This window comes from Bombus fervidus, chromosome 2 (genome assembly GCF_041682495.2).
Source record: "Bombus fervidus isolate BK054 chromosome 2, iyBomFerv1, whole genome shotgun sequence".
Classification (NCBI taxonomy): Eukaryota; Metazoa; Arthropoda; class Insecta; order Hymenoptera; family Apidae; genus Bombus; species Bombus fervidus.
In genome coordinates, this window is record NC_091518.1 from 16465615 (window position 1) to 16491286 (window position 25672).

Below are 25672 nucleotides of genomic sequence, written 5' to 3' on the forward strand. Positions count from 1 at the left end.
TTAATATTAAAATGACGTCGACATTATATAAGATTTAGACTTTTCGTAAGGTGCCTTAGAACACCAGTGAAAAGTTAACGCTTTTCCACTTTACCATAGTTGTTTGATATTTGATGGAAACGGTTAAGATACTTCGTGTTTACTTTGTTGATACTGCTGTACATGGTGTGAGAAAGAGCGATTGTAGATACGATAGAAGATAATAGTTGGAGAGGATGTTGGGTGCGATCGTTGTGGAAGGTAACTGCATTGATTGGACATTGTTCATGAAAAGAAAAGCGGTAGGTGTCGATAGTTAGGTGTGTGTATGGATGGAAGAAGTATAAAGATGTCTAAGTGCATGAATTTGAAATTATGTAAGACAAGAAAGAATAAACGCGTGGATTCCAATGAAGTTATACAGAGTACTTGAGGAGACTGGACGAATCTACATACACACATATTTTAAACGATTAAAAATAGATAACAATTTCAGAATAACAAAATTAAATGCGCGATACTGCGCACTGATACGATTGCAAATTGTAATATTGCACCTGTTTTTATTTTTTTACACAAATAGAATTGCATAATTTGGTTTTCATAAATTTCGCACATAAAAGTATTAGGATTATCAAAGTTTATTATCAAAATCTGAATGATTTTCAAGATTTTCAATGCACATACGTGTCAATACTCATTTATCTCTATTGATTCTGTGTATATAACGAAGAAACATCTGTGTGTTGAAGTTTGAAGTTGACCTGTGAGGTAGTTTGTCGTAAAAATCTATTCGAATAAATCTATATTGATGTCTGTCTATAAAATAGATAATATTGCATATAGCGTTGCATCTATAGGAAAAATCGATGAATCGAAGTACGGTTTGCTTCTTTATTCCATGTTTTTCCTTGTAGATCTTTCAGACTATCGTGTGATTCCAAGATATTAAGAAACGGATCTCTTTTATACGACAAATCGAGTATCTTTACATTCGAGATATATCGCAGCTAAGGCGAATCGTATTAAAAAGATAGAAATAATTGAAAGTTCAAACTCGTATAATTTTCTTAATAGGTCACGAATTTTTAAATTTATTCAGTGATTATTGCTGCTCATCGTGAATGATGATACAATTAATAAAACAATCGTAAGATATTACTTGAACGATTTTTTAATTAATGTATCCCACATAAAAGTATATATGTCGTCTTACAATTAGATCTGAGACGAACACTGTCGCTTATAAGTCTGTGTACATTTTGATTTATTTGTATTTTAACAGTACGAATGTTGCCAAAATGTATGAATTAGTGGCAAACTAATGGTCGAAAGCAATTGTGAAATCAACGAATATATATTATATGAAATTTGCATAGTTCACTTAAAAGTTATCAAACGGAATATTGAAAATGAATGTAAAATGCCTTGATGCGTTAACTTGTCTTTTATATCGTTACTCCGATTAATCACGATAGATTTTTTATCAATTTGGAAGAAATTTTACTTATAACTTGAAATGTATTAGGTCGTCCGAAAAGTTTCTTTCGTTTTATAATGAAATGATGGATGTACAACATTTTGCGTTTTATATTATTTTATCGAATTACGTATGAACCATTCTGTTCCATCAAAATAAAGATCACAACGTTCGACAGATCAGGTTTCATTTTTGTATAAAGACGCATCGTTGTAAAAGACGTGTCTGTAAAAGAAAGACACTTTTCGGACAACCTAATATAACGTACAGGTGACAATAGCTTTCCGTATATTAAATTAAAAAAAATTTTTTTTTAATTAAATTTAAAAATAATATTCTACGATAACCCTAACAAGGAATAGATCAGATCGTCTTAGAACTCTCCATTTATAATGTCGTGATCGAATTATATTCTACGAACAAAAAAAAAAAAAAAAAAGGAAAAGAAAAAGAAAAAGAGAAAAAAGCAAGTGCGTAACATACCTTTGAGCGGTAGCGTACGTATTAAAACGTATTAATCCTTCCAATTGGCCTGAATCTTGACAAATTAGCAGGCATACTTCAAACCTATACGCAGAACAAGAAAGCCATAGAAATGACAAAAAAATCGGAGCATTCATTCACGTACACACCTCCTTTTGTGTAGCGGCGTGAAATATCGCGAGCGCAGCATGCAATGTCGTTCAAACTTCAGCTCACAGTCGTGTGATTTATCAGGCGAAGGTTCGCATATTGCGAACACCGCGTATCCGCGTTACAGTTTTTCATTTCGCGCTTATTGCCGGCCGGCGGAGTATTCGCAGAGAAAAGGCGCGAAAATGGAAGTGGAAATTTATACGAACGCGCATCTGTCTTTCAGGGATCGTGGTGTCGAATGCAGGAACCGGTGGTGTTCCGGTTGGGATCGCGGTGGCCAGGCAGAGACTGCAGCATCAGGAAACATCCACTTCGATGCGCAATGTTTCCCTGAGTCATCATACCTCGCATCACGCGAGCTATCATCACTTCCAACCCGACAATCTGGGTAAGTTTTTACGATCTCTTTATGTTCCCACCTCTGTGCTTTTACGACAAGTCTCCGGAAAACGCGCGGTAAATCTTCGTCCTGCTCGTGCTTCAATTTACGAAGGATTTGAAATTCAGGTTGAAAGATTTGGAATTTTTGGATGGAAAGGGTTGTTATGAAAGTTCCGAATTGTTCTGATTCGTTAAAAATAGTTGTATAATTGGAGAAATGAAGTTTTTATTTTTTGATGATCAAAATTGTGCAGAGAAGGAAGTAGAAATTAATATGATGTTCCTACAAAGGCTTTTATTTATACACGATATTGATATCTTTAACGATGATTGGAAATAAAGTATTTGAAGATTATTATACCTTTTTACGGTGGTCGTGGACGCTTATTGTCTTTTTTGTAAAAATTATTAGTTCAATCCTTTTCTTTTGACTTACGGATTTTTGTAAAATATCCAGCTGCAATCGCGTTAATAAATTTACGGTAATAAAAATTCCTACGATTAATTACTAAACAAGCAGACAAAATATTTTTTACTATCCGTTATTGGCATTCTGAAAATGTGGCTATCTATTATTTATTATCGAATACTCTCGCGTTGACTGTCACACGTAAAACTTTAAATTAATTATTAAAATTTACCAGTATGACAGAATTGCTAATCATTTGTCACTAGGCATGGAATTTATGGGCTACAGAACAATGAATTGTATCGATGAAAGAGATGTATTCCTCTGATATATCCACTGTAATGCTCGAAGTAATTAGGAAAATACGTTTCTGGACAATCAAAGAAAATAAATTATGTATGATATAAATGAAGTAATGTATTTGCTTTACAAACGAAATATAAACGGAATTTGATAAATATATCATATATTCGACCATTTAATGTTATCATCATCAAATATTAATTATTATTTGATCTTTTCAAGATTTTCTCCGATATCCATAATCACGCCTGGTAAAGATCGGGAATTTTACCAAACGATTGTATTACTAAATGATAATTTGTGTTCGTAGCTAACGTTTAAAATTTCTTAATGGATTGAAATAATACAACCCGCGAAATGAGTTCTGAAAATATTGTTAGAAAGACGTTGGAAGCAAAATAACTGCTGATGAAAAGATTGCATCAACCAGACTGTCAATCGCATAGATCAATTATCTATCACGAAACATAAATATTATTTCTAATATTAAGTACCTATACTCTCCACTTAAACATTGAACAGCATAAAAAATAAGGAATAAAAGAATGCAAAAAATCGAAAAATCCATAGCAGCGAAACGAAAAGCGAAAGAAAAAATATTGTTTAACCAAAGTTCACGGGGTAAGAAGAAAGCATCGAACACGCGACAAGGACTAAGAGGGTGACTCCAAAGACGCCGTTGAGAAACAGAGCGTGTAGAATCGTGGGAAGTGGTCTCCTTTGATTCTTAAAGACGCGTGCCACAATATCGTTTCAACGAAATAATTATATCGCGATCAAATCGCAGAAAAAGAGCACGCGAGGCACAAAGCCGGACTACAGGGTAGTTGAGCATTTTCGAGGGAACAATGCAGCGAGTATTTTCGTGGAGGCTGCTTGCACCCTAAGAGACCGAAAGATATCCGTAAAAGCTCGGCCGTTTCGTGGGATCAAAATTCGTCTAATGAAAAACAACGGGAGAAAAAAAGTAAACAAGAACGAGGTAAATTACTTTCTTTCTCTTTCGAGAGGCGGTATTCAGTCGTCGAGTGTCGTTCGAGAAGGAAAATCATCGGACGAAGACGATTAAACTCGAAGAGACTTCGACGATGAAACGTTTAGTAACGAAGGAAATTGAAAATTTTGAAAGTTGTAAGATATGAAATTTCTGATTCAATTAGCGTTTTCTATCTATGATAAAAAATTTAGAATAGTTTATTTCTTGAATAACCTATAGGTAATATCCTTTATGAACTATGTTGCATTGGAATCCATTGGATTTGAAAATTGTATGGAAATATATTAAAATGAAAAACACGCAAGACAAGTTTTAGAAGTGTGAGAACAAATTTTTATGTATTCCATCGAAACGATTGATCTTAGCGTCAATGTTAGTTAAACATCTTCTACTCTTTTTAATAAGTTTCAGAAGCTCGTGAAATCTTTAAAAATATCTTGTACAGTGCGCGAGTAGAACCAAAATCAAGAATCGCTATAGGAACGTTTTCCTCCGTGACTTTTATCCGCCTTTGATACGCAATAATGCTCAGGGTCGACTACATTCGCGTGTATGAAACCTGCCGAGAAAAACTCATTCTAGGCTAATTACTTTTCATGCCTGTCCGGCTGTGTGTTCGTTGTATACATTGTTCCGTGTATCGCGCTTACGGCGCATTCATTGCGTCACCTATTCCTTCTGAGGATGCTTTTTTTTCTTACACAGATACTGGTATTTTTGACACAGGCGATAGATTCGAATTATTCGTCAGCGAACGTAGGAGCTATTTTCATCACAGGCAATACACTTTTCTAGTTTTTTACGTTTCGACGTAGGGGGAATGCCCGAGCGAATGAATTTCACTCGCAACGAGTCCGATGGTTGTCGTAATCTAAATTCCGATCCTGGTATTTATATGTCCGTCTTGATAGTGCGGTAACCAATGAATGGAAATTTTTCCAGGCTATTTAAAGATCGATTAATAACAATGAAACATAAGAACTTTAGATGTTATAGGTTTCTATATTCAAATAAAGATCAGACGGGTTTTTTCTATCGTCTTACGCCATACGAATCGGCTATTTTTAAATGTTTTGCTCAATTAAAAAAAAATTCATACACTTAAGGGTTAAAATTTCACGATAAATACATTTCGAACATCTCAAGCTTCTTCCAGCTTTCCTCTTTTTTCTTTCGTTTCAAACAGCAATGAAATCAAATACCCCCGTTAACCACGAATATGCGTTAATCACGAGATGATTCTCATCGTTATCAAAGTTCATCGCTACAACGAGAGTTTCCCTTTGTTACACGGCCTCACCTGTGGAATATTAGATATATTTCCACGCGGTTGCCTACGTACACGGGGAACAAGCGTTATCGGATATACGGCTGTTTTCATTTGATGCGGTGCTGCAGCCATCGGCATTCCTAAAGCGAGCTGAAACATCTGGACGGAATATTAACGAGGGACAGTGAAGGGCTGTCGACGTTCTTCGGGAATTCCTCTTCCGTCGTCCGAGGGGTACGAAACCGATCATCTTTCCACGCGTCCAGATCGACCCGTCCCAGGACAAAATTTCCTCGTGGCCGTGCATTTTTCCTTTCATAGCGAATACTTGGTATACTTTTCACTTTTCAAGCAAATAGTTGCGTCATACAAGATACTAAAGATTTTTATTTGGTGGTTGAATTTTCTATCTATTCTTTCTCTATGGTCTTCCCTGAAAGGCATTTTTGTACTTATAATATAAATTTTCTGGACATTGCTGCGATTCCTCCAGGCATTACTGAAAATCTTCTTGTAGAATATAGCTGAATTTTTGCATGGCTAACGATGTTTACTAGGAAGCGTTTCGTTGTTTAAGGTAGACATAGATGGGTTTCTTTGAAATGATCTTTGATTGGTAAAATATATTTGTACGTGTGGTGTGGCATAAAAGCATGCTGTGTACTGAGTGTAAAAGTTTGTAAATGTAATCAGCAACCCAGGAAAGCTACAGGTTAACGTGCACACACAAGTTAGATTATATCTGTTAAATCTCTTAAGGAAGTTTTCATTTATACCGTGAACAGACCACAGACGAAACTTTGTAGATATTCGCGTAATCGTTTTAGAAAAGAGGATGGATATTATGAAAGAAGCAGACACAAGGTTTACCTGTCGGCTGTAAACCTGTTTAGCTGTAAACTGTCCAACCCTTAAAGAGTCTGAAATTATCGAGAAAAAATATGTTGGTGAATGTGTGGATAAGATTCGCTGAATCTTTTACAATTTTTATCTCACACGTGATTGTCAAAATGCAGATTAATTGTAGTTGTTCGAGTCTTTGTGTCTTATTTGCATCGACATCTAAATGTCTATATTAACAAAAATTAAGAAATCGATTAATCAGATAATACGAGAATTTCCATAAAGTTAGATGACAGAAGGAGATAACAATGAACGTACAACTTTAAATTAAATTGTGAAACCGATCATTTGAGCGGACTTGGTAAAGTTCGTGTTAAATTCAAACTTCGAAGAAACAATATTTCATATGCATTAAACAATCTAATATTTTTTAGAAGAGACTTCTGTTTTTTATATTCATGGTCAAAGATTGAACATGGGAAATCTAATTAAGGTACGTGATATTGTACGAAAATAAAATTTTAAATTAGTACGTGATAAACGTGCTGTTACGATACTATACTTGAGGAATTGAAAGTTTCTCCAAAATAATTCTACCGTTTTGCTTCCCACGTAACGCATATTTCTCGACGTAAACAGCGATTGTCGACGCTATACTGTACGAGCACGCATAAAACATTTGTCTCTTGATATCGCGAGGCCAAGTCAAGAGCTTCCATTCTTACGGCAGGTGCATGATTCAAAGGGGTGGTATACGTGTGGAACAGGCGATGTATAAGGTGATTCAGGTAACTTGACGTTCGAAACGACGCGAAGACCGCGATAAACCTGTAAAAAGGAAACTTTGGAAGCTTAAAGGAACCAGAATATCGATAAAAGTTGCCAGCCGGGATAAATTAATTAACGTTTCGTTGAAATATTCATTGCTCGTCCGTAGGACAAGGTCCTTCCTTGCAAATTTAATATTCGTAACACGCGTAGGGTGTTGGGTTCTTGAGTATAATCGCGGGTATAATTAGCTACGAAGCGAGGAATTCTTAATTTCTTAATAATCCTCTTTTTTTTTTTAAAATCAACAAGCAAAGAATGTCGTGGCTATAAAGTGAACGAAGTCTGGGAATTTTGAAGCTTCGACTTTTGTTCGAATTATTTTAAATATTTTAGCTGGTGTTTAAAATTTAATGCTTATTTATATCCAATATTTATTTTATTTTAGAGGTTTTGATAGGAATTTCCTTTTGACAATGATATGTACTTTAACATGTATTTAAATATATATATATAAATTTTTTTCTTTTTATTAAACTTATAACCATAGCATAACATAGCAATTTGCAACTATTATTAATTCTTATTCGTTGTGTCAAACCAAAAACGTCTAATATTTAATCCTTTCTTTATTATCAAACAAATTTCTAGTTATGTAGGGCTGATACGATATCGATCCTATAAAGAGAATTACTTCGATGTATAAAAAAGAACTTGTAAGTTTCCGATACGTTGAAATCATCTGCGGCCATTCTGAACGCGTTACAACGATCTGGAAGAGATGATTCTAGATACGGAAACAGTATAAGAGTAGTTTCGTGTCTTGGTAACAGATGTTCGTTATCACTTGGAGGTCATCGGCGCAGCAGTCTCGGAGACACGAGATTGCCAATTCTCCTACTATTTTTTCGAAAATGTGTGTGTGTAGGTACAAAGTTAATAGCGCAAGCAAGCGTAATAAAAGCACTCGCGGTTGATGTAATTAAGTTGGTTATGGTTTCGTGTTCTTCCAGATTATGAAATTGTAGAAACTGATTTTTGAGAAATTTCGTCATGACAAATGGTTCAACGTAAAAAACAAGCGCGTGACAAATACGAATCGTCTCTTGGATGAAACGAAAGAAGCAAGAATATTTGCAGTCGTATCGCGCGAAATTTTATTTGTCTCGCGTCTTCCTCAGTTTTGTTGTAATTATTCGCGGATGTCTTTGACGATGGTTGCAACTCCTCGTCGAAGGGTGTCCAATCGGTGCGAGGAATATCGATACTTTCTCGCGCGACCGAGCCGCGTTACGGATCGTTCGTCGCAGAACGAGAAGCAGGCGGAATTTTTCTGGACATGAATAACTTTGCAGTAGGATAGCGACGGCGTGCGTCGAGGTATTATCCGTTCTTTTGGGGTAGAAATATTCCCGGTCGAAGGGAAAATGTCGGATGGAAATGATGCGAATGCAAGTGGAATTTTATAGGTAGAAGGGATCTTCTTAGCTTTTTTTTCTAATAATTTCGTTTCAGAGGCTGAAAATTATTATAAAATAATGAAATAGCTTCGCAAGATAACACGAAATAACAGCAATGTTCCAATGTTCTCCCCCAATTACTAATAAAAGAGATCAAGTCAAACTATTCAGACTATTAATTGGAGACACAAGACTAACGCACGAACTTCTATTACAAAGGGAAGCTTCTCCGTGTGAACTGTGCGACTTACCATGTACAGGGCGACAGACGATTCTAAAACGTACAAAATTAGACAAACCACGCACACAGATTCAAAATTCCCAAGGAACACAAGGAAATACTCAGTTCGGGACAAAGTAGAGAAAATTTCCCAAGATTTATCAAATCTAACAGACGTATGAAACAAGATCAAAATATAAGCAAAACCGTTGCTAATCACCGTGTTGTTAATCCAACACGTTATAAAATACAGTAAGAGGATATTCATGGAAACAGGAAAAGGAGAACGTAGCGGAATTAATGTTCGAAATAGCTTAAAAACATAAGCAGAATGAATTTAATGTAATCTGTTATCCGATATATAAATACATATATAAATATAAAATATAATATAACAACGAAGAAAAAACTGACAAGGTCATTAATAGCTCGGAATCTGCAAGTAGTACATTTAGGTATACGCCACGATCACTCGAATCGATCACGAATCACAGATAATAGCACCGGGTATAATCTCACCCCAGTTCGGATATGAATCATAGACCGCGACGAAGATAGATGAGAATGAAGACGACTGTTGTATCTGACACAGGAAGACAGGAATCTTCGTCACTTGTTCCCTGTCGCACAATGCTGAAATAGTATCCCAAGCGCACTATTCCATTGTTGCTCACCCTCGGCGAACACTATTCCATTGTTAGGAGCCAGATAAAATGGCACCGTGAACATATACGGACGAAAATAGGCTTGGCAGCCAGGAAAACATACTATGCCTCTCGTCATCTAGGAATTGTCATTATTCGTCTTTATTATCAATATCTACTGCGTGCTTTTTCTCCTTCCGACAGGCTTTAGATCGAATTTTGATGGTTTTATTCCAAAATCAGAATTTATCTAGGTCAGGAATTTCTGACATGATAAAACTAATATCATTAATGATATTTTGCAAATCACGAATTACAAATTATCAATGCTAATAAGTCTACTTAACAGTAATAAGTTTGGACACAAGCAAGGGAAAATTTATAAGTGAACTGTACAAATTGCAGCTAAAATTCTAATATTTTAATTCTAATATTTTAAATAATTAAAAATCTTTGTGCAATGAAAAGTACCAAATACATAGTGATAACCAACAATTTGTCATTTGTTAATACATTATTAATTATTATTACTATAATACATTATTATTAATTAGTAAATTACTGTATAAAAGTGTTCGAGCCGTAAATTCGCGAGCATTTTCTCGTGATTGTTAAAAAAATTGGTCTTATAAAAATCATTTTACGCAGATGAATCATACAATATATTACGTGGTAAATACATTTTTAATTGAAATAAATTCTAACTTTTTATCTTTCTCTCGTTTTATTGTACACAGAAATACGCACGAATTCACAGACCGATCTGACACGCGTCCTACTTTAAATAGTCAAATCAGAATCGCCGCAGCTAAATACCAACTTCAAAATTAGGACCTGCCCCAATACTTTACGCAATAAACGTTCAATCATTTCAATTATTCACTTTATCACTCGATCTTGCCAAACTTCGTTCGCTTCTACAAATCAAAGCACGACCAAACAAATTTTTGGATTTCACACGTTTCACTCGAATAAATTCGACGCGAGCATAAGACAGATTTCTAACCACTCGCATTAATATTCTTATCGCTTGATCTTTCCAAACTTCAACCAATCCCGGAAATTGAAACACGAGCAACCAAATTTTTAGACTTTGCGCGTTTCATTTGAATAAATCGACGCCAGTATTAGACGCGTCTCTACACACTCGCGCTAATATTCTTATCGCTCGATCTTTTCAAAAGGAAATCGAAGCACGGAACAACCAAATTTTCCGAAATATTTCGATTCTATTCGCGATTCATTTTACCGATGTATCGCGTGGTGAGCATCGAACATGACATGTTACACAACGACAGCCGTCTAATAACAGATTAACGATAGGCGTATGACGAACCTAATCGCGTCGTCGTAAGAGAAATACATCTGACTGGGCCTGTTGTTAGGTTCGAGCACGGCCATGGCGGTAGGCGGCGCGACCCTGGTGCATTGCGGAGGACCTGGAGGGGAGGACAGACCGGCCCACCTTGCCATTCCCTCGGGAGCCCTGGCACCCTCGTTAAACGCCGCTCTTGGATCGAGCCTGAATTCCAGCCTGAATTCCAGCCTAAATTCCACGTTGGGCAGCATCGGTGCGGCGGCGAGCGCGGCAACCGCCGCCACGGCCGCGGCCACAGCCGCATGGCCGCCAACCTTATGGCAGTACCCCGCGGCGGCCGCGGCTGCTGCAGCTGCAGCTGCAGGTGAGGCCAAATCCCCTTTTCTCTTTTTATCGTTTTTACCAATTTTTCCCGTTTGATGATAAATGTTTCTCGGATCATCTTTTAATTGTTAGTGGAGGGGGAGGGGGGCTAGTGCATGTTTCTTTGAAACACATAGGAATGTATGATTCCTTCGAAAGGTTAAAGGAGATACGCTACGCTCTCTTCCTTTCTGTCCTTCTCGGAAAATTATCTTTTTGTGGGTAAATATATTTTTTCGCGTTATCTACCGGTATATGACGTTTCTGGAAATAAATAGTAATCTATCTAGAAATAAATAGTAATTTATCTAGAAATAAATATATCGATCCCTATATATAGATCTCTAGTCAATGTGGAGTCAGAAAAAAAGTAAGAAGTGGGCGAGGGTGAATCAGCAGCGTATCTACAATTTTCAGATACTTGACCTCTTTCTCGGCGGGACCCTTAACACTTAGCCATCCGAATAGGCAGATCTCCATTTTGTAAAACACATCGCTGCGTGATTTTTTTGCAACGCGTTTTCTTTTTTTTATTATTATTATTAGTTATTGTTTATCTGGAATTGTTCCCAATTAATTGCGCCTTTTTCTCTGCTTTTATAAAGTACAATATATAATGGAATACATCAATTTAGTGGTGTCAAAGTTAATTAAAAAGTTACACTATCAGTTATGACTAAATGAAATTATAATCGAACGATACCACATTGTAAAAAAATATTAAAATGCATTATGAATTTTTAATTTCACGTTCAAGTCAGTTATTTATCTTTAGTCATCTTTAATGTTTTTAATTTTATTTATATTTTTTATACCTTTAATCTATTCTTTCAATTTGATGTTTTGCATAAACAATATGTGAAATCGTTAAACAAAGTCATTACCGCAAAATATAATTGACCACTTAAATAATTTTTAAATTTCTTTGTTTTTTAAGTAGTGAACATTGATCCTAAATACTCGGAAAAATGCGCGGTGGAAATAGCGTATAGCTCGCTGTGTCACGCGCGGTTGGCTAAGTGTTAAAATGGTTGTAATTGTATAATTTTCTGCTAAGTTGTGCTAAATTGGGAATAGGGACAAGACTCGAGACGTTCCTGAAAAATAGTAATTCATCGTCTGAGTGATAAACAGAATGAGTCATAGGAGGCTATAGTAACGAGCCTGATAAACTCACTCTTGAAGTCAACCATACCTCATCATACCGCAGTCTATTTTATCTTAACCGCATTGACGCTCGGGTTTGTTTGTTTTTCTTGTCTGATTTGTCTCGTTGTACGGACTATAACGTAGCAGTTAAGGGAGAAAATTTAAGCAGCTACACTAAATTTCTTTTCGTCGTTTTTATCACTTTTTGTTCTTAAATGAAATATATACTTTAATTTTGTAATTAATAGCTTTTCTAATGTTGACGTTTGGTGGGACATTTTCGGCTTGTTGCACAAGCTACGTACGAGTTTAATGAAAATTTCATTTCAAGTGAAAGAAATTGTATCACGAATATTGATAAACAGATGCTTTATAACACGATTGCTGAAACTTGAATATACTCTGATAAATGTAAATCCATAATGCGTTAAGGCGGAAATTAATCTTATGTAAATAATTGATACCACAGACGAAATACGATTTCGGAGTATTTATAAATGCCACGTTAATAATTAACATGTGCAACAAACTTATTTACTCACGTTAATAATCAGCATGTATAACGAACTGATTTACTTGTAATTTACTATTTAACGAACATAGGAATTTATCAATTACACTTTGGTTGTCGATGCATCGGCTGTAAACAAATACCAAAACCAGAGCAGAAAACGATTCCTTAAACCGTCATCCTTACACATTCCGTCTCCTATTATATTTAGCACATTCTGTCTCTAAAAATGTTAATTTTTGTTTCCACAAATCTATATCCGCAATAATACTTTACGCATTATTAATTTCATCGTGAAACATTTATTAATAAAAATAGACTAGAAAAAAGCGGAGTTTAGCTAGGTACGTTCTTTTAATGTCTTTTTATTAAACTCAATTGCTCAAGACCGATCTACTATCTTAAATAAGACACAAAAAATACTCATCGAATAATCAAGCATCATGTACATATAACAGCATCATGTACATAATCTACACGAATGCTCGTATTCGTACGTAACTGTGCGTAATTGGAAGTAAAGAGGAAAGTAAAAAGCTTGCCGTTTGTCGAATTTATCGTGTGCAGTACCGGCGCGGAGCTTTGCCCCGATTCCGCGAATTAGCAACGTTACAACCGACCCGCTCGTTTTTCTTTTTCGGTTAATTCTCCGGCGGATTGCGTGGCGGAATAAATCATTCCAGTAATCGGATATTTATTTGCAAACCGGTGACCGCCATTTAGTTAAGCCGTGCAAATCTTTCGGTACTCGATGCGTGAATTGGCGCCACATCGCGTTCGTTGAACGCGTCGTCCCTCGCGTGACATCGAGAATATTTTCCAAAAAGTCGCCGCCATTCGTTTCGTTTATTCGAGCGATACAAAAGTAACCGTTGCAAATTCGAAAAGGGAAAGATTTTTTTCCAGAGATATTTTGTACTCTCTTGGATCGCATTTTTAACATCACGACCTGAACAATCAGAATTAATCAAACTAAGTCAAAATATTAAAGTAAAATCAACTCGATTATTCGTCAATTTCTCCACTTTATTATATCAGTACATGATCGATGTTTAATTCTAGAGAAAAAAAAAAGTATTATCAAATGTATAAATGAATAATCCAAATTTTTCAGTGAAACTCAAGGTCTATCTAACAAAATGTACAGCAAGTTGTTCGATCAAAATATTCGTCGTTGCCTTCTATTACTTTCAGCCATCTTTCAGGCAAGTGATGAATTCCGTCACGCAAAAATCCAATCGTCAAGTCATTTTTCTATCTCATTCGCTAATTGGAAATAGATATATTGGATATGACGTGTTCTATCGAACCGAACGGGTAATAGTCCGAAGGAGTAACGTCTGGTGAATAAGCTAGTTGTTGCAAGATGTACTTCAACAATTTATAAAGACGTTATAATTAAAATTAAACAGATAATGTGTTTTGTCACGTAGCAATCTCACAGAACATTTATCTTTGTCAGTGCCTTGATCATTGGGCCTTGTTTAAAGACATAACATTTAGAGTTATAGAAAACAACGACGAATGGTTTGAAAAGCTTGCGGTATTTGTTTTTGAAAATGATCTTTGAGCCTAATACATATTTACTTTCGTATGACCATTTACCATAAATTTAAAATAAATTTAAAATAGTGTTTGCAACATCATTTTTTCCCGCTTTTCAATTTATGGTGTTGATCAAATAATTTATATTTATACTTAATTCTATTTTGTACATTTTGTACATTTTTAGTTTGCCTTTGTGTTCTGTTGTGTTTTTACGTTTATTTTGAAGGATCGTTGTGTCTGGATTAGATACTGATTGCTGTCATATTCTTTGATTGAACGTTCGCGATGGATTTATAAAATGGCGAGGCTTTTGGAAATTCAATTAAACTCCTAGTTTCCAAATCCGAATATGTAGTATTAATTGTTTCAAATATCTTTTCTTGTCTTATTGCTTTTATTAGTGAGCAGCATGATATTGGATTTAGCTGGTACTTCTATTCATCATTCAATTGGATTTTTAAATTAATGTAGGTAATCTCTTAAATTCATACGTTTAATTTGAATTAGAAGATCCGACTTACGATTTTGAACTAGAGAATATACGATTCTTTATTGATCAGATTTTTCTAATATATGTCGTATGAGTTTTAAAAAAACGCTATGTTGCTAACGTTTTCAAACATTGATCTCTCAATAAATGTTTAATCTTCTAATTCGAAATTCATTAAAAATAATATTCATCGATGTTTTCTTACTAATTCACGTATCTATAAAATTATTTTTCAAAATTGCTTTTTAAATTATATGTTATATCATCAATAATATATATCACTTCGCAAACGAATCGATTAATAAGAAATATCTTTTCTTGGAATTAAATACGAAATAGAAATCGACGTTTCGACGCAGTTTCGTTGAAACATATACATTTTCGAACAGCGTCGAGCGCGATTTCGGGTGGAATTTCGCCCCTGTTCGGAAGCCTGACCGACCTCCCTCGGTGACCGAGTGACATTTATCCGAATAACGAGCGTCTATATTCGCTTTGCCTGAGCTTTCTCGCGCCATCTAAATCATTCACGATGTTCTGCATTCAAATTGTCGATTTTCTACTCTTTGCTCGTCGTTTATTTCGACCGGCTGTCGATTTTCTTGATCACGATTGAAGAGACGCGAAAAATCCTTCGGGCGCGTTTCGTGTCTGGTAAAAAATGGTTTTTAATTTGGCCCGACAGCGAAGTATCGGGAAATCCTTCGCAGAGGAAAGATTTGAAATTTGCGGGCAATATGGAATACGAGAATGGAAACGCTGTTGTAGAGATTTTATCGTAGACGCTATAAAAACGAATGAGATTTCCCATTTGAACGAAGAGTGCGAGTTGTTCGAATCTTTTTTCCCCCGCTATTTTTCCTTTTCGTAGAAATTTGTTTTATACACCTTTGTATCGCACGAAAATTAAGATCTCCAATGGAATTTTCGAATATGCAAGAGATAGAACCAGAGTAATTATAAAAGATTGCAATTGGGGAATTGTTGTATTTCCCACGGTTCATTCACGCATATATCGTTAAATTGGATACCGAATCAAAGAGAATTTTTGTTCACGTAATAAAGGCTTTGCATTTAATAAATTTTCCGCATTCATATTAAATTATATTAAATTATGAATTTTTTTTAGCGAGATACTATATTGCAATTTTTTTCAAAATTTAAAATTTAAAAGTCAATCCTAATTAGGATTAATTAAATAAAAATTTAACAGAAGTAAATTTCATTAGAGTAAAAATATCTTATCTTTAGAAAATTCATAATATTAAACTTGACATTTTAATTTCAATTCATTAATCTTGTAATTCACCAAATTATGTTACAGCGATGCCAATGGAACCAGTTGGTTTTCCCCAAATGGGTGTTGGTCTCCAAGGTGGTTTACAGCTGGTCAGGGACCCTACTACAGGTCATCTTCTCCTCATCCATGCTGCTGGTATGTTTGATGGAAAATATACATTAAATACGATGTAACAATTGACATAAGAATAAGTGAGTATACGTATGAATGTTAAAAAGAGTTCAGTTTCTCGAATAATTTAACACGAGGCTTCTAACACACAAACGTGATTAGAGATCTTTTGAAAAACTATAAAATTTCTAAATTTATCTAGGATCCCATTTTCTATAAAATTTAATCGATTTTAAAAACGTATAAAAACAAAAATATCAATTAAACGTCATACCATGCTTCTTTTCCTCTAGAGAAATTAATCTTTTCCAAAAATTTGTTATTCAACGATTTTAATCAATGATTCTACATCGAAGTTTTAATTTTTAGCTCATAATTCTGAATATTATATAACTGTTACACAGGAATTGTTAATTATTTTAAGTATTAAAGGAACTTGAGCCACTGTTGTATTTATTTAAAAAATATAGTATCCGGCTTACATTATCGGGGAATAAATGAATTATAATTCACTGTCATTAATTTCCAATTATTTTTTTAATAGAAGCTCTCAAACGAGAAATGATTTACTTAAAACGTTAAAATTATTTTCGTTTAATAAAGGATTTTAGTCGGAATTTTTAAGTCAGAAATGCGTTAGGAGATTTGATTCTGTAGAAAATGACAGATACCTATGACATAGTTAAATGTGATGCGTGAAACTAAAATACGCGCATAATACACAAGCCCGTTCTACGTTTTTCTTTTTTCTTTTCCGTTTGCATATCTATTTCTATGAAGAAAACTCTTTCGCTTCATAAGGTGATAATAGATGAACAACAATTTCCGTTTTATATTATTTTATTGAATTATGTGTGATCCATTTCGTTCTATTTCTATTATTATATTCGTGCATAATTCAATAAACCAATAGAAAACAAAAAACATTGTGCATCTATTATTTGCTTATAAAACAAAAGAAGCTTTTCGGACAACCTAATATATTGGTACCCTTTTCATGCACGAGATATGTGCACACTTCCGGACCGGTAATTTCTACCTGAGTTAATGGCCTTTATTGACATGAATCCAAAGCTACAACACTTAGAAAATTAAACCTTTCCTTTTCTGCCTTTTTCTTGTTACATGAGGAAATCTGTATGCAAACACCACCGCTGTTCGGTGGAGGGGGGTGTGGCAGAGGGGTAGCGTCGGATTTACATACTAAAACCCGAAAGTGCGCAGCAAATGGCTTTCTTTTCGTTTTCGGGTTATTACTTTATTACTATCAGATGTACTTGCTTATGCCATGAAACTACAGAATATTTGAAACTACTGTCAATCATTACCGTTAGGTGTCGACTGAAAGAATTTTACCTAAGCGAAAAATAATTGAATGTAATTTGGTAAGATTTGAGCTTATATACGATAAACAATCTCGAAATTTCGGAATATTGTTTTAAACGTCAATTCGGGAAATATAAAAATTCTATTTTAGAAAATATATATCGTGAACAATAAAGTGTACAACGGAATATTTCTAAAAAAAGAACATGAAATTTTCTGTTCGCAGAACAAATGCAACAAGCCGTAGTGTGGCCAAATTATTCGAATCACAATAACGGAAACGTCGCGCCACCGCCTCTTCTTCTTCCTCCTCCGCCGCCTTCGCTTCAACTTCTTAGCGACATTGGCGGCGCGAGGCTAGTTCTTACGGAAAGTAAAAGGAAGCAGCAAAGTACTTTACCTATCGTGAAAATAGAGGCGGACTGCGGAACCAGCCCTACGACCATAATCAGTAAGCGATGTGATTTTTAAAGTGAACTAATTAATTTTTAATTAAATTATTGACGGCACTGAACGAGGAAAAATCATCAGTAATTCTTTTCTGTTCATTGTTATTGTTATAGAATATAAACAATTTTAAAACCGCAAGTGAATAGATACGTGTTTATTTAAAAAATTCCAGAAAATCTTTCTGCTATAAAAATAATTAAAATAGATCAACTGCTTAAACTATAACGAAAAATACATTCTCGGATGATAATTAAAAATAAATCCTCTACTGGAAAAATACATTTACGCGTTCTACGCACGAACTATCGTACATATACAATTTCAACATTTCTTATATAAATATTAATCAAAATATTAGCAGAAATACACGTATCCAACGGAGATCGTACTGTAATCAGCTAACAACATTCGAATGCAAAGATTCATCGATCGAATGGCTTGCTAGATAACATGGAAATTCTAAATCCCACAGCGTCGACAGAATCAACGAAGGCGCTGCAGACCGTAACTTCGATGACTGGAACTCTTGTACCCGATGCACCTCTGGTGACCACGTTGCACTATTACCCTCATGCGCCTGCATTAGTCCAAATCAGCCAGGCCGAACCAACACACTGCAGATCTCAAGTAAGTCCTCTGCTTTTTTCCTGTTTCCGCTTCTGTTCGTCGCTTTTCCTCCTTCCATTTTATTCAATTCGTTTCCCTCTTGTCGTTATACTCTATTGCTTTTTCCGTATCTACGACAGCATACGAAAGTATTGAAACACTGATAGAAACCTTTTACGAATATATTACGTGCGTTACACGAAATATTTTGAAATTTCATTGGCGCTATAACGGGGCTATCATGGTTAAATTGGTAAAGTTCGAAATAAGCCTGAATCTGTAAATTACAAGACATTTAGCGCAAGCACACTTTGACGGAGATTATAAAAATATTTAAGCAGCCGATTAAATGTTTTGAAATTTATATGTATATTTTCAGATTTGTTTCGAATTTCAAACTATATAATCGTGTTTTGTTCAATACGGTGCTAATGTGATTTTGATATAAATATATAATATAAATTTTATACATATTTTATATATATTTATATAAATTTTTTCTATGGTAAATGGCGAAATACTTTCGTTAACCGCTCTATGTTTGTCAATCGTACGTCGAATCGAGCATAGTGACAAGAGAGAAAAGCAAACGTAGAGGAGAGACGACAGTAATTATGCCAAGCTCAGGGCGCGGTCCAACCGTTCGCATAATGCGGAAACGTTGTGGCACATTGTATTAATCATGCGCAAACCTATTTGCATCGCTATCTGCATAGATATTACTAACCAGCTCGTTGTTGACCCTGCAATTTCTGGAACGCTGAACGTTTCCCGTTGGTTCGCCCGACGCGGTCTTTGATTTGCTTTTCGCTGATCATTTATCTGTTACCATTTCTATGCTTTTCTATTTTATTATCTTCCTTTCGGATCGACGTTTTATTTTATATTTTGACATTTTTCGATTTTTGATGTGATTTGTATTGCGGAAGGATATGGCTATATGACGCGTGGTATGGTCATTCGTATAATTTTGAATTTTCTTGATCGTAAATAATTTTCAGATTTCGATAGTACGTACAGAAATCGATAGATTTATGTATAACATTTCAATGGACAGAAATTACCATTGAAACAAAAAAAAAAAAAAATAAGAATTATTGCCTGTAAAATTCCGATTAAAAATTGTTTTTAATAAAAAAAAGTAGTCTCTGTTAAATGTTACTGCTGAATGAGAAGTAAAATTTCTTGTTTAGAAGTTTTTTGGTTTCTTATTTTCGTCTATATAGACTATCTAAAAATTACACCTAATGCGAGATTTGTTCTAATATTATCATCTTCCAATAATACTATGGCATTCTCATTTATAACTATTTTAAACATTTGATTTAATAGCAAATATAATCGTAACAGAGTTTACGTTTGTTTGATTTTACTGAATTTTAAAATAAAAAGCACGTGTCTATTAATGTGAAATTTCTTCTATGATGTTTCAACGCGTTCTTTAGTACATTTAATTGTTAAAATCTTTAATTAATTTAAAATCAGGAACATTGCATAATTAATCTCTCTTCTAAAGATTCTTCAAATTTCGTACATTTCATAGAACAACAACAAAAATATTTCTTTCCTTCCTCCAATTTCTTCCTCATGTTTTTCCTCGAATTCATTTGAGATCTAATCTCAGAGCTTTGTTTGTCCTTCGGTAATTCATGCCTGGAAGATGTTAATCCTTTATGTCAACAGAAACATAATCTGTTGCTTATTTACCATAAATTGTGTTGCTCCTTGTTTATTCTGCTTCCTTATGACGTTTTACTTCTTCTAAACACAATTTCAAAGAGCTTTTCAGTCGTGGACTGCGCTATCGTTTATTTCTCCTTTTCTCTCGCTTCTTTTCTATCTTATTGTTCTTCTTTCGTTTTACGTTCTTTTCTCGCTTCTTTCAATAAACCTCGCTTCCATTTTTTCACTTCTTTGTAAAATTGGTTTCCTTTATGAAATAATACACTTTATGGTTTTTTACTAACTTTCTTTACGACGTGTTTTTCCAATTGAATTTATAGTTTCTGCTCGATTACTTGTCGAACAAGACATCTATATCTTTTTCACTGTTAAATCAGTATATTGTTTTTAACGATACCATGTCAAAATAATATTTTGACGATTCTCACAAATTTTATTATTTCCTTCTCTAAATGAAATTATATGGGAGAATTTGTTACGATTATATTAACTGACACTAACTGATAAATATTTGCAATTGCATTACGTAGGTATAGTTATCAAGTAATTTCAATTACGACAGTTTTTTATGTATTCCTATATTTTGGTTTTTTCCATATATTACAAAATCTTCAATTTTCTAAAAGAGTTTAGAAGTTCATTTATATTACTAGTTAGCATTCAACACAATATTTTAAATTTATTTCGATTTATGAAACTCTCAACTGTAGTAGGAGGTTTAATTTTTTATTAACATAATGAGCAACAATAATGATCGAATATAGATTAAGAACATACACAAATATTTATGTTATTTCCAATATCGTTACTAATTACGTTCCTTGCTCTGAATCTCTCGTAATTAATAACCTTCGTCGTGTATTGAAATTGCTGTTCAAAATGCGATATCATGTACAGAATATATATCGCAGATATCGAATGTAAACATAACAATATCAATTCTGTACTTAATGCGGAATAATAACAAAACATAAGAAAAAATATACAGAATTCTATCGTTTGATCTAATATCAATTTTTAATATCTACTTAAATTTTAGATAATTTACTATCTAGTATTTCCAATTTTTCTAAATATTACTGTATCATTTCAATGTCACAAAACATTTTCTTTGTGCAAATGAAAGAAAAACCAAATAAGCCTTTTTGAATCGCTTTAATTACGTATCACATACTATTTGTTTCACATTTTGTTTATTATTTATAATTGCATCAACCGCGTGCATGGATTGTTAGCGACATAGAGGAATGGAAAGTATTTTATATACTTTTTAGGAGTCTCTGTATCAAAATATTGTAACCTTCAAATTTTCCTTCAAAATTTGTAACAAAAACCTAATTATCGAAAGATTTCTTATTAGCATTACTTTTTCTGACATAATTAAAAGTAAAAGCTATATTAAAAATGCTTTATACATCTATCAGAATTACTTATTCACAGGTATAAAATTATTTTTCTATACCTACACCAATATAAATTATTGCAGCAGAATAAATATTAAATATTAAATATTAAATATTGAATATTAAATATCGAATTTTAAATATTGAATATTAAATATTGAATATAAAATATTGAATATTGAATATTGAATATTGAATATTGAATATTAAATATTAAATATTAAATACTGAATATTAAATATTGAATATTAAATACTGAATATAAAATATTGAATATAAAATATTGAATATTTAATACTGAATATTTAATACTGAATATTTAATATTGAATATTTAATACTGAATATTTAATATTGAATATTTAATATTGAATATTTAATATTGAATATTTAATATTGAATATTTAATATTGAATATTTAATATTAAATATTAAATGCTGAATATTGAATATTAAATAATAAATATTAAATATTGAATATTAAATATTAAATGCTGAATATTGAATATTAAATAATAAATATTAAATATTGAATATTAAATATTAAATATTAAATATTAAATACTGAATATTAAATATTGAATATTAAATACTGAATATTAAATATTGAATATAAAATATTGAATATTTAATACTGAATATTTAATATTGAATATTTAATATTGAATATTTAATATTGAATATTTAATATTAAATATTAAATACTGAATATTGAATATTAAATATTAAATATTAAATATGGAATATTGCATTAATTCTTTGAGTGCTGAATGCCTCCCGCAGAAGGAGTCCGTGAGTATCGGTTGCCATCGTTGATGACGGGCTGCCTTTTTAAATAAATAGCAATATAAATTGCATTTATAGATTGCACTGTTATAAAATCCTTTTGGATTTTGAGCGTCTTGACGATCTGGCGAAAATTTTCCGTAGTATTTCTTACGGGTCACTAGTAAACAAGTGATTTTGCGATTAGCACCAATGACTCACAATTCTCCGCCCAGAATGTCCCTACTACGGCAACAACGGACTAGTCAAGGGTAGCAAAATTTTGGTACTTAGCAGTAGACGTGTTAGTTTCGTTCGTAACGTGGTCGTAGCACCATCGGAGTGCAAAGACATATTATACTTAATCGCAACTCTCGCGGTGTAACAAGTGCATTTTTCACGGAGCGTCCAGAAGGTAAACCATTTTTCATTTTTCCATTGTTTATATATACGTTTATACATACATATATATATAGGTTTATCAATTTTTTCCTCTTATTCTCTTCTATATGTTCTTAATCTTCACGTATAGTCTTCGCTGGGCGCGTCCATAGCACTCAAAGGGTTACATAGCATAGTTATATCTGTGTAATACGGTTCTGTTTGCAGTTGTAACGATTTCAATGATCTTGATCGGTTGTAGCAATCGAATAAAAGCTATATCAAACCAGTAATATATTTCAGAAAATTCTATATTTTCAATTATCAAATCTCGACCATTTCATTTAACGCTTTGCATACGAAAGGACGCTATAGACTTTCGCTTTTGGTTCTTTCTGTTGTAATATCGTAACGCATTGCGGCAAATTTTAACAAAGTTGGACAAAGCATTTTTGAAACAATCAAACCGATCGCCCGGGCAAAGCAATGGACAATAAGCGAAACCTTCGTTGAATAAATTTGATTATCGTTGTGCTTAACTTGTGCGTATTCAACGTTGAGGAACGATATTGATATTTTATTAGCATTCCCCATTCGTTTGGATATCAGAAAGAAAATGTACAAGCGTGTAACGTTATTCTGCACGTTTGTTTTTATTATTCTTAGTTTTCTTGATTTAAAAATACACTATTTTTTTAGTAAAATCACGTAGAAGATATTATTAAAGTTTCTTTTCTAGCATTCATTTAGTTTGATTAACCAGTGTAATTATAAATCATAATCATTTAATGACCTCACTTTATTGCTGTTCTGTATAGAATGGTACTATAGTACCAATTTTTATATATTTTATATATCTTATAACGTAAAGTTTATTTATAATATACACATATTGAATATTTCGAATAATAAAATCACAGGTAATTATATTTTACTATGTATTATAGATTTTTTTAATAACAGCGACTTTATTTGCATAATTTTTCCAAGTATAGTAAAACATTTCCAAATTGATATTTTACATAACACGAAATCACAAAAATCTATTATTTTGAAAATCTGTCAGGAAATTCGGTATATCGCCTCGGATATGCATTAAACTTCTTATTACGCTTACAAATACAAGCAAAACGATGTCATTTTAAATTCGTATCAACTCTCCTCGCGCAAATGTTTCGAAAACATGAAATTATTATTGCATTGCCTAATATCTACAAACGTATATAATTTCCATTATAATGGCTAAGAAATATACATTTGATCAGTGCCGCATACTACGTTCAAATATCAATTCAATCAACGATTCCTAAAGATTCGAATGGCGATTGAAAACCCTCAAAGTAGTCAATTCGAGGCAGTTGTCCGGAATTGTTGACCCAGTTCGATTTCCCAGCTTGGTCCAACTTTGTCGAAATTCGTCATTCCCTAACTCACCAATATTTGATCCTGGAATATCCTGCGTGTTGCAGCGAAATTCGTTTCTGTCGAAGGCGACCTCACCGGTCTCGTGTTTGACGCCGCCGCCTGAGGTAACAACGATCCACGCGATCGAGCCAGCGGAAGTAGCGCCGATAATAGGCGTACAAGACGCATCGAATCAGACAGACGCACCGGAATCCGAGGATCAGGAGCAGTCTTTGATCGAGACATCCGTTAAACAGGAACAAAGTTTGAGTCCCTGTCAACTACAGAATTCGGCTAACTTAACCACTACCACTACCAACTTGACGAATTTGACCAACTTTGAGATCGTGGCTGCCTCGCCGGAGAAGGTATGCAACGTCGTTCGAATAACTACCACAACAACAACCGTAAATCCAGCGGTCTGTAGCATAGTGGGTAAAGTAGATAAAGCAGAAAACACTATCATCAATATGGCCGATTGCCCGAAATATTCGATCACGAAGGAATGTAGAAGCGTCACGTCGATCGATAGAACGATCGAACACGTGGTTACACGACAGATTGATAGGGAACACGATGATAGAAATCACATGGAGGAGGAAGGCGAGCAACAGTTTGCCGAGGATAGAATATCATGCCGAGATGTGAGAACAGGGCCGAGAATTATTGAAATAACCGAAGAAAATTGCGATAGTTTTCATGAAAATTTGGAATTCTTTGGGAGAAGACGAGATCATTCTTTGGATAGACTCAGAGACAGGAAGAAGAATTACGTGCAGGAAACTGCGGGTGTCGAACAGGAGAAAGAGGCGGATACGAAGGTTGTCGATGAAAAGTGTGAGGTAAGAATCAAAGAATTTTCTGTTTCTTGTTTTTCGACGTTAGGCGATGACGTTAATTTGCCGAGAATTTTTTTTTGAGATCGAAAAGTTTCGCGTTGTAACATCTTGTTTTTCTTTGTGAGAGGTAATATATTTTATTATAATGATAATACACGTTTAATATGAAATTTTATGCTGCGAGTGTTACTTGATTTTCGTTATCGTTGATTCATTAGAAGAGTGGCATAACTAAGAAAACCATATTTTTCGGGAAAGTTTTTTTTTTAATAGAAAATTTGAAGTAGAAGATGATCAATTATACGATTATTTAGTAATGAACAATTTTCTTCTTTTTCTCCTGCGCTTCACTTTATTTTAGATTGATAATATTTTTAATAATATTTTATAATATTTTATGTAAAATATTATTTATATACGCACATATGACGTATTTCTTGTTAGATATAAAGTAAAAACGATAATATAGAATAATACATTATACTTGAAAATTGAAGGTTTTTAACACGTCACTTGTTTAGTAATTCGATTATATGTTATTATATTAACGAAACGGTAACATCGACATATAGAGAAACATCTTTCGTTTTTTGTATAAAATATCGCGTGATAGTCGGTCGACGCTCGATATCGATA

The 25672-nt window shown here is 33.7% G+C and overlaps 1 protein-coding gene and 1 long non-coding RNA gene across 8 annotated transcripts in view; both read left to right on the top strand.

Annotated features, from left to right (window-relative positions):
• Positions 1–25672, top strand: part of Wge (BAH domain and coiled-coil containing protein winged eye) — a 335350-nt gene that overhangs the window by 297429 nt on the left and 12249 nt on the right. For 6 of the 7 annotated variants that reach the window (XM_072022206.1, XM_072022208.1, XM_072022204.1 and 3 more), the window contains 6 exons: positions 2319–2483; positions 10776–11072; positions 16094–16204; positions 17733–17957; positions 18429–18583; positions 24263–25039. In XM_072022206.1, coding sequence (XP_071878307.1) covers positions 2319–2483; positions 10776–11072; positions 16094–16204; positions 17733–17957; positions 18429–18583; positions 24263–25039 — 1730 coding nt within the window. The remainder of the gene's footprint in view (positions 1–2318; positions 2484–10775; positions 11073–16093; positions 16205–17732; positions 17958–18428; positions 18584–24262; positions 25040–25672) is intronic. The other variant, XM_072022207.1, reaches the window with a different exon arrangement.
• Positions 1–25672, top strand: part of LOC139998019 (uncharacterized) — a 268768-nt gene that overhangs the window by 223776 nt on the left and 19320 nt on the right. The gene's annotated exons all lie outside the window — the stretch shown is intronic.